Raw genomic sequence first — 10,596 nt, 5'->3', positions numbered from 1 at the left:
CCCCCACCTCCACCTCAACCCCCCTCCACCTCCACCCAGTGAGCAGCCAGGGATCCACAAACATCACCTGGGAGAGCTTCTGATTTAACACAAGAGTGATTTGAGGTCGAACGCTGGAGCACACGCTGTTGTCTAACGCGGGGCTGTAAACCGCTAATTGTTGAGTCAAGGTTTTTGTCAAGCAGGCACTAGGCACGACAATCAGTGCACCGGCACTGCTGACGGCGCCACGGATTTCTGCTTCCATGCCTGTGTTTTTCTGTACATGTTTGTTTGTTTTTGTGTTTTTGTTTTTTTTTTAAGATCACAAAATGCAGAACGAGAGAGAGAGAGAGAGAGATAAAAAAGCTGAATAAGAAAAGGAGGAGACTGAAATGCCTACAGTAGAAAAGGAGCACAATGATGCTTTGCACCAGAGGAAGCAGTGGCATGCACTGGGATACAAAGGGGAACAAGTGGTCTTTACATGGAGTGCAGCTGCTTATTAAGACTCACTCCTCGGTGCATTATTCCTTTCATCCGCACTCAGCCATAAAGTGATTTTACTTCACACACAAAGGCTGCGAAAGAAGATTCCTAATGGACAAATCCTTAATAAATATATTGCAGATCGCAGATGACGACGTAATAAAACTGCACATTTTTGTAACAGTATCAAACTGGGGAGAAAAAAAACACTGAGCGTCTGTGTCTGTGAGAGAGAGAGAGAGACAGAGAGAGACAGAGAGAGAGAGAGGACAAAAAAAGACCTCAGTTCTCTCCGACGCCATAATAGTGAAATGAGCACATATAAATGTGTTAAGAGTATCTCTTTGCATGGTGCATAGACTGCATGTATTTAATCTGTAAAGCTTATTAAGGCCCCAGTCATTGCTATGCAAAGCAGCGCCGCGCTGCTTTTTCTCTCGCCTTTCAGCCGAGTGCAGTGTTTAGCCAATGGGACCGGCCCCCCGCCTCTCATTCTGCATTCATAACATGCAACATTTGCACAATGTATCTCTCAAAGGCCCTGAATAGAAGGCCTTAATACTCATGTAAACAACTGCAAACCAATTACTTAATGAATCGGGCACACACATAATGAGGAGCTTCACAAAGGGCTATAAATGCAGTTTTTGCACCAAAGCCTCTGCTTTAAGCCACAATCCCTCCGCTGTGGACGGGGCTTAAACCGGCAACATCATAATTATGGTGTAAGACGACAGAGAAGAAGCCATTTTTTGTATTTGGAGTTGGGCTCCGTCCTCCCTTTTGATGTCACTCATCAGCTCGCTGACAAAATAAAGCAAGGGGGTGAGAGAAAAAAGGGAGAGGAGAGTAAATATATGCTACACTGTTTTTTTTATATTCCGGATATAAATCTTGTATATATATATATATATATATATATATATATATAAAAACCATGTCATATTTTATCGGCCCGATGTTAGCATAATTATGCTATATCTGTAAGAATCGTTATCGGTTTTTCCTCCGATAATGAAAACGCGATAACGCAATGCCTGGGTTTCGACAAATGATGTGTGACCTAAAAAATAGTTTTGGGGAAAAACGACTGTATATGAATGTGAAAGTCACTAGATGGCAGCATTGCAGCTCATTTTATTAATGTATTTTAATAATCATGGGATTGTATGGAGAATGAATCGGAATCGGAAATTAAGTGTTTGGACAATATCAGCATATGGGACAGTTAATATCGGACATCCCTACTTACGACATGTTTTAAAGGACTGTGGTGAAAAAACTACTTTATGTTTCTATTATTTGTTGTTCAAATGGTAGAATGTAAAAAAAAACAAAAGGAACCTGTGAACTTTCAGACTGAGCGCTTCTGTACTACCAAATGTCTCCACTAGGGTTTTCTTTTTAACAGCGTTGACATCCACTGTTCCCTCACCTCTGCTGCTCCTGCTGGTTTATTTCTCTATGTGCAGAACAATGTTGATTTATGTGACTAAAAATGTAAACAACGCTGTTGAAGTCGGTTTCATTTCGGGAATAGCATGAGGACGGTGTTAAGCTACGCTCATTATATAAATATGACACTGCATGACATCACGACTGTCCATGAATGTCATCCTGTCGCAGCTCATTTACTGAGTTTGCCACAGATGGTTCATTGAGCACCATTACCAAAATGAAGCTAACTTCGACAGCGACAGTCGATCTGTTAGTTCACTTAAAACTCAGGAAACTAAAATAAACTTAGATGTTGTTTATTGTTAAACAGAGCCCTCACGCCTTTACCCCGACCTTTGAGGAAGCAGTTAATGTTGTCTTGTACTTGTAATGATTTTTTGAGCAAAATGTGTGTTAGAGCAACTACAGGTGGATTGAAATATATATTTAACTCTTATATATATATTTAACTTTTTTATTAATTTAATTTTCTAGGTGGATTGAAATATATATTTAACTCTTTTTTTATTAATTTAATTTTCTGATTAACTTGGACGGCCCCTCGATAAAACACTTCCTCTGATGTGTCTTTTCACAGGAATCGGGAGGTGAGAAATTATTACGACTAATAATACCACAACCTGCGACTGTGCAGATTTACGAGTACAACTGCCGGCGTTGTTGAACTGTATTCTTTAATTCCACGTACTCTGCGCCTCCCGTGGCCAGTAATGACGGATCGACAGACACGTCTGAAAAAAGTGTGGGCCCCAAAATTGTCTCATGTTTATTAAAGAGCGCGGCCACCGGGACGAGCAGCGGCAGACACCGGCGGCTATGAGGTCCAAAATAGATCCAGACCATTAGGCCCTTCCCTGGGCTAATAGGCAGACTGGGAGAGGCCGCCCGCCGGCCCGGGGAGACACAGGCTTCAGGCTTTGTGTCAGCGTGGCGCCCAGTAATCAGATGAAATCAGAGAAGATTATTCCTCATAACGTTTACCTAGCCATTACGACAGCCCGAATGGGTTCGCAGTGAAGAGGTGCTCTGAGGACCCGACATGCAATTGCAGATTTGATGAAGTCGTGTTGATATTCAAATGCGAGCCTGATGGCGTTAGCTTCCACCGAGCTATTTATCATTAGCCGCTCCTTTCCCGGGGCCCACTTACGGCTCTGATTCGAACAGACTAAATGTGTCTGAAGGGTGAAGAATCAACGGACATTTGTCCTCGTCAACACTCGAGCCCCCTTCTTCCAAAACAGTTGTCCTCCGTTCTCTTCTTGAGGTGAACTGTTTGCATTCTGACAGTTAGGCTGAAGGCCACGGAAATTATGACTCCAATTTGTTTTTGTGATGGATGTTTTGCTTTTGATTTCACAAAACCTCCCTCAACCCGCCGCGCACCGTGAGTGAGCGGGGGCTCTGGAGGCCTTTTGTCTTTGTCAGCCAGTTAATGGGCGGCGCCCAATTGATCTTATGGAAATGAACAGGGGAATTATTAGAGCATCCATGCAAATGTACGTCAACCACTTTGGTGTCTGGTGGCCCATTTCCTGTGGCCTGGTGAATAACAACAATGTTCTTACCAGGGGTAAGGGTCTTGATGTGAGGAGCGTGTGTCCCTCCCCAGGTCCACTTCATGGCCACGATTTGTTCCTTAAAAGAGCAAACAGGGACAGATAAAATCATTTGATTTGTAAATGTCATTATGGGCTGTTTAACGACGCACGGCTTTTTGAGCCACGGTACATTTTACACGAGAAAACGCTAGCGGCGCGCCACTCGCCTGTTTAGTTGAACACAACACTGTACCTGCAGGAATTGAAGAAAGACACGCAACAAAATCTTCTTCAACGGCAACGGCGAGTCACTCTCTTTGTTTTTTTTTTTATCCTGCTGTTTTTATAAACATTCTCTACCCCCTAGTGGAAGAGCATTGAATTGTTCTTCCTGTCACTGTTGCGTAGATGAACATTATCGCACTCTGGTGGCTGAGAATCACTGCTGCGGAGCTTTCCTGTCAGGTTATGGCAGACAGATGTTGCGTCTTCTACCACGCCATCGTTAAAGGATCATTACATTTTCAAAATCAAACCATCTTTTAGACTTTCTTCTGTCAGAATCAGAGTCTGAATGACCTTTGACCTGTTGTTTTGAAACACTGACAGATTATCTTTAAATGAAAACGTAAAAGTTTTCACTGTGGACCGGTACCAAATAACCTACAGACCGGAACCGGTCCTCGGACCAGGGGTTGGTCCAAGGAAGTTGTATGTAATTCTTGTGAAAATCAACCAAGAAAAAAAAAAAAAGATACGACATATTTTCGACAGCGGCTGCGGTTAATGAACGTAAACGTACTTAACTCTAATTTGCCGCGAGAATGTAAAATGCTGCTGACTCGGCTTTTATTGTTTGCTAGTTGCTTAGCAGAGTGGATCACATCTCTCACCTGAGAGGCTCCTCTCCTCCTCCTCCTCCTCCTCCTCCTCCTCTTCAGAGCTCTGCAGCCTTTTCTGCATGGCTGATTGTTTAAGTAACTGATACGCTTTTGTTTCTGTTCAAGGACACACACACACACACACACACATACACACAGAGTCAAATATTTGCTTAAAAGCCAGGTTTCCAACTTTCTGTGTTTGTTGAGACAACACGCCTCAGTAGCTGTGACTTTTGGTCTGGCTGCGTCACAGAGTGGGTTTAAAAAAAAAAAAAAAAAAAAAAAACCACACTGAGTTCAATCAGCCGAGTGTTGACTTGAGCCTACAGTATGTAGCAACAGTTTCCACGAGACAGCAATCAGCATCTCGCATTATCTCAGCATCCCCCAGCAGGAAGCCCGTGATTGATTTTCTCTTCTAGAAACACTCATAATTACTTTCTGGCTCACTAAAGTAGGTATCATATTTGAGAGGTGCACAGAGACTGCGCTGGCAAAAAAAAAAAAAAAAAAAAAAAAAAAAAATCAGCGGAGCAGAAGTAGATAATAAATGGGCTGTTGTCTCAATGATGTCGCTTAAAATTGTAGAGAAAAAAAAAAAAGAAAAATCCAAAAGGACAGAACTGGCCATCCTTCCTAACATCTTAACTTTTTATCAGAGAAAATATTCTTTTATTCATTTCCTGAAACTCGGTGCTACTTTTTATCCAGGGTTTTTTATATTTATCTAACACCACCAATTACCCGTCCCGGGCAATTACTCTCAGTTTCTCTCAGGTCATGGTATTTGGTGCCGTTATTGATGTGGCTCAGCAAAGCAACGCTGTTTTTCTTGCCACCATCTTTAGTCATTTTATTTATTTATTTATTTTTTGTAGCTCTTTTGATTAAGTGTAGCGACTGGAACAGGACTCTTTTTTTTTAGACGCCATCTCTGCACCTTAGGGATGCCGACTACAAACGCCCAGCGGGGGATCAGATGGTCAAGGGTAATATACGATTGCTTTACATTTCAGCGGTTCGGCCGAGGCGCGGACACGCCACGACAGCTCCCAGAATGCCTTCACATCTAGCATTTTTCAAGTCCGGCCTTGCCGCAGCATTGTTTAGAAGATAATGAGAGGCAATGACAGATCTCTCGCTCTGCCCACCCCCGGCGTCCTGACAATTAAAGCAGACGCATTATGCCGGGGCCGGCGAGTGATGAATTTTGCCAGAATGCCTTGGACGGATGAAGGATGAAGACGCGGCTAGCGTTTTTGTCCGGGATAATTAGAGAGAACTAGTACTGCTCTTCAGGTGGGAATTTGACCCTGGATTCACCTTGATCATCCTGCCTCAGCCCGGCTTTAAAAGAGCCCATTATTCACTGCAACGGGGCGAAAACAAACCACAACATAAGGACAGTGTGAATGCTGGGGCACCGGCAATGCCTTTTACCTCTAATAGGAACACTTTCCACAGGGCTTTCGTCCTGGCTGTCCTCTTCAGCACTTTGTAGTTCTGTCAGAAAAGGGACGAAAATAGTGAGGAGCAGAGCAGGGAGGAAGCGAGGCTAGGGATGGAGATGGGAATGGGGGGGTGGAGGGGGGAATGGGAGGGTGGGTGTCTTTCTTTAGCTCTGAATAGGAGGCTGAATATGAAAACTGGCCAATAAAAGATTTATAAAAAAAAAAGGGTTCTGTGGTTGTAAGTAATTTTCTCTGTAAATAAGAAGTAGTGCAAAAATAGCTTTTAGGTTTTTTTTTTTACACATAATTTATCCAGAGATTTTACAGGTGAATGGACAACCAATGATCTAAAGGCTAACATTTGAAGTCACCAAAGATAAGGGAAGATTACAGTCTGTTTACCTGCTATAACCCAGCGTAGCTAGGTGGCTAACTGTGACGGAGAGTACCATAAATAGGTAATAGATAGAACTTTATTAACCCCTTGTGAGTTCAATTCAATAAATTAAGGAAAGAAAAATATAACACAACACAAACAAGATCTATATATAACAATATGTCATGTAAATGTAACTATAAAATAAAAACATCAGCCAAAAAAATGCTAAAACCAAGCTAGTTAGCAAGCTAGTTAGCTGTGAACAGACTTTAATAAGATAGACAGAACAGAACTTTATTAATCCCTTTGAGTAATTAAGAAGGTTAATTAAGTTAAGCAGGTTGAAAAGAGCATAAGCTAACAATGCTAAAATGGTTTGGTGCAATAAAAAATGTCCCTTTTTCCCCAAAAATAACACCACATCCTAACACAACTTGTGACTTTTTTTTGTTTTTTAAGCATTATGATACTCTCCCCCACCCCCACCCCCCCTCAGCTCCAGGTAGTGGTCCTTCAAAGGCCTGGTGAACTTCAACTGTAGCAGCTAGCTAACTGTGCTAGCAGACCTAATGAGTGACTTCTCACCTGGGGTCTGTTGTCTTTGTATTGGCCTGGCAGGTTTCACATCGCTGCGAGCGTGAAGAGGAAACAAATCACACGACGAAGACAAGTCGCTCTTGTCCTCTGCTGAGGGTCTCTCCTCACTGGACCGGGACAGAAGTGTCCTCAGCAGCCCTCTGGCCTGAAAGCAGCCGGAATTAAAACCACATTTTAATTGTTCCCATTTAGTGAACAGAGTGTCAAATTGAACTTGTGCCGATTTGGGTCGACTCATTTATTGCAGCCACGGCCTGAGTCACGGACGGGGGGAAAATAACTTTAAATTCGTAGCCGTTTAACTTAAAAAAAAAAAAAAAAAAAAAAAAAATTTTCGCACACACTTTCAATCCTGCTCTCTCTCTCTCTCTCACACACACACACACACTTTTTTCTCGCTTCCTCTCCTCTCATCCATGAGATTAGAGAAGCGCCTACAGAATGCAATCACCCTGACGTTAATGTGCAACACGTTCCACATATCGTCCCCTCTCGGCTGAAAGGACTGAGACAAACTGCTCTCTTCCTCCCTCTCCAGCTCATTTTCATCTCAAGGGAGACGAGGAAAGACAATTAAGAAGAGCCGTTCTCAGAGATGAGGAGCTAGCAGATGCCACACACCGATTTCCTTTTTACTCCTTCTCCCTCCCACATATCAAAAACCCCGGCGAGCGTTATCTCTCTGTTGTGATCAAAGCCTCTCTCTCAGTCTCCAATGGCCATTTCTAACTTTTAATGAGCGCTATTAGGGAGCTGATGATCAGGAGGACTTCAACAGTCACCAACTCGGAGTCCATTGTAACTTGTTATCAGTAAAGATTGACAACCGCCGTGCTTTAATTTCCACATCTGCCGATCTCGCCTCATCCGTTAGTTAGTAAAAAAAAAAAAAAAGACTTGATCCTTGTCCCCGATAACTGCCCTTTTTTTTTTTTTTTTTTTTTTTTTTTCATAGACTCAGTCAAATGTGCTGAGGGCTGAAGGCTCTTTCAGACCCACTGCATTTTAAATATCAATGAATGCAACTGTCAGCACTTGAATATTCAAAGGGCCTCTTTGAGTGCGTGCATGCGAGCTGCACGCACTCACACCCATTTGGTGCGAGGAGCCGGGGCCGCGCCGCAAGACGTGAATGAAAATTTCGGGGGGTTTTCACTTGTGTGCCGGCGAAGAGTGAGCTGTTGTGTCGCAGGGAAGAAAGAAACAAAGTGGGAATTGGTGAAAAAAGAGGGAGGAAGAAAAATATGGAGATAGAGAGAGAGAGGTAGAGAGAGGTAGAGATAAAGGGAGTTTTCAATAAGGCTTTTCCCGGTGCCCTTGGACACAATGATGTAGATAGTAGCTCATCTCTTCCTTTTGTCGGTTCATATTTTCAAGAGGCTCTACAGCCTCCTCCTCCTTTTGCGTCTCTTATTGCACCAGCGACACAAGAAGCCACAAGAACCACGCCAAGATGGGGCCAAATTAATTAAATAATGTATCAATAATAATAACAACACAAACGCTCCGCGGCGTGTGAGCTAATTTATACCTCACCGTGTATCGAAGGTACATCTCATTTGTTAACTATACGTCATTTGTTTTGAAACAATCCTCTCCCTTTTCTTTGGTCGCATTTCTTGTTGTTCGACTATATGCAGACGATGTTACGCTTTTTGTATAAAATGAAATTAACATAAATTTTTATAATATATTTGGTACATAATGTAATAAGAATAGCCAAGCAGTGTCTGTTTTTTGCGATCTCCTTTCTGTTAACTATATTTTGAGTCACTTTCGGGCCAATCACGTTTATATATTCGACATAATCTGCACAGGGTCATTTAATGTGAAACAATCCCGTCCCCTTTTGTCGCGTTCCTGTTGTTCGATTATATGCAGATGACGTTAGGCTTTTAAATAAAACTGAATTAAAATTCAATTTTCTCAAGTAAATAATATAATAGAAATGGGAAATGGCGGTTTTGCAATGTACGCTTTTTATATAAAATGAAATTAACATACATTTTTATAATATATTATATTATGTCTGTTTTTTTCAATGTAGAATCTCCTTTCTGTTAACTATATTTTGAGTCACTTTTGGGCCAATCACGTTTATATATTCGACATAATCTGCAGAGGGTCATTTAAGTCTCCTTTTGTCGCGTTCCTGTTGTTCGACTATATGCAGATGACTGAATTAAAAATACATTTTCTCAAGTAAATAATATAATAGAAACCAGGGAACTGTCTGTTTTGCAACGTAAGGAATAATGTGTCGAATCATCAGCGAAGGTTTGGTTTCAAACACTCGACACAAAGAGGACGTAGCAAACGAACGGCTTCCCTTCTACAAAAGAAGAAGAGTTTTTACAAAAGGCAAAAAAAAAAAAAAAATCTCCTGTAGTAATCTCCTCAGCCTTGGTCTCAGTGTGTGTGTGTAGAGTGTGTGCCTATGACGCTACCTGGTGGCTGTTGGAGGCATGGCGCCCCAGCAGCAGCGGCGTGAACAGCTGGACCAAACGCTCAGTGTTGAGGACACAATGCTGCTTAAGCAGAAGGGCGTGCTTGAACCAGCGATCCCACAGCCGAGCGGCGTCAGGAGGGAGGCTGGTGCTGCGGCGCGTGGGGGGGGGGGGGGGGGGGTAAGAGGAGAAAAAAAAAAAAAACACAAATTCTCTCATGGTCCACAGAGAAGGCCAAACCTGAACAAAGATTCTTTTATTTTAGCTGAAAAAAAAAAAATTGGTAACGATTAATTCTAGACAAGTAAATGATGTGTGTGAGTGCGAGGAACACGTTCTACTGGACACACACTCCTCCACATGATACTACTGGAAACCAGTGAAGGCTGGGAAGAGTCCTTCGCACCGACGCCGTCTGTTTGAGAACTGGTTAAAGGGTCAGTTTATGCATTATTCGCCGAGTCGACCCCGGCTGGATGTGTTTCTTAGGACCGGGCGTATGACGCAGGGAAAAGGTCTCATTGAACTCAATAGGGTAGCGAAGCAAGGCATGGATTCGGCTCGGAGTACGACTACTCATTATCCAACGGACTGGAAGTCACAGATAGGGCATTTTAATTTACTCATGACATTCACCCGTGCAGTGATACTGCACCGGGGGCCACCGCCGATGACCTTTACATTTGTGGACAAGGGAGACTGTCTCCAATGGCAGTGTGAAAAAATCCCAGTGACTCTTGAACTGCCTGCTCCTTCTCCATTGCTATTTGGTCAGGAGAAAAGAAGCGCAGGCATCGAACTCTGCCTGGAGGTAGAAAACCGTCTGTAGTTGAATTGTTTACTCCCTTTAGAGAGAGAGAGAGGAGAGAGACAGGCCTGTTAACCTGTGTGGGCTCACAGCATCGGTGGAGAAATCTGCCATTTTGGACACAATTATCAGCCTGAAAAGATGTTTCTTTTTTCTGTTGAATTGTGTTCATTTAAACTGTTAAGACAGTGATAAACGGCCGACGTCGACGACTGGGGTTTTAGGAGGACGACAAAGGAAATATCGGCTCTTCTGCTGAAGAGGTTTGTCACCGAGTCAGACTGAAGTCTGTTCAAAAGCACCTGGAGAAAAGACGAGCGACGGTGGGAGTCTCCTGGTCAGAGGAGATAAAACCACAATTCTAGGGCAATTAGGGCTGTAAGGAAATGCAGAACAATTGAGATATTTCCATCTCCTCCTCCATCAGTTCTTGATTTTTTTTTTCTCACCAATTCCCAGTCCAATATTCCTGGTGTTGGTTCATGTTCTTGTTCTTTTCTTTCTTCTCTAGTGATTCCAAATGTAGATCCCTCTGTTCCAGAGTTAGGAACTGATGTTCAGAT

At 42.8% G+C, this 10,596-nt stretch overlaps 1 protein-coding gene across 1 annotated transcript in view; it reads right to left on the bottom strand.

The window, feature by feature from the left end:
• kiz (kizuna centrosomal protein) overlaps positions 1 to 10,596 on the bottom strand; it is a 32,893-nt gene that overhangs the window by 8,613 nt on the left and 13,684 nt on the right. The window contains exons 9-13 of the mRNA XM_025060318.1: positions 9,226 to 9,376; positions 6,767 to 6,923; positions 5,792 to 5,854; positions 4,361 to 4,465; positions 3,495 to 3,564 (exon numbers count right to left, since the gene is read on the bottom strand). Coding sequence (XP_024916086.1) covers positions 3,495 to 3,564; positions 4,361 to 4,465; positions 5,792 to 5,854; positions 6,767 to 6,923; positions 9,226 to 9,376 — 546 coding nt within the window. The remainder of the gene's footprint in view (positions 1 to 3,494; positions 3,565 to 4,360; positions 4,466 to 5,791; positions 5,855 to 6,766; positions 6,924 to 9,225; positions 9,377 to 10,596) is intronic.

Source organism: Cynoglossus semilaevis, chromosome 1 (assembly GCF_000523025.1).
Source record: "Cynoglossus semilaevis isolate Cse_v1.0 chromosome 1, Cse_v1.0, whole genome shotgun sequence".
In the NCBI taxonomy this organism is placed as follows: Eukaryota; Metazoa; Chordata; class Actinopteri; order Pleuronectiformes; family Cynoglossidae; genus Cynoglossus; species Cynoglossus semilaevis.
The sequence above is the reverse complement of the archived record's forward strand: the minus strand, read 5'-3'. Positions and strand labels throughout refer to the sequence as shown.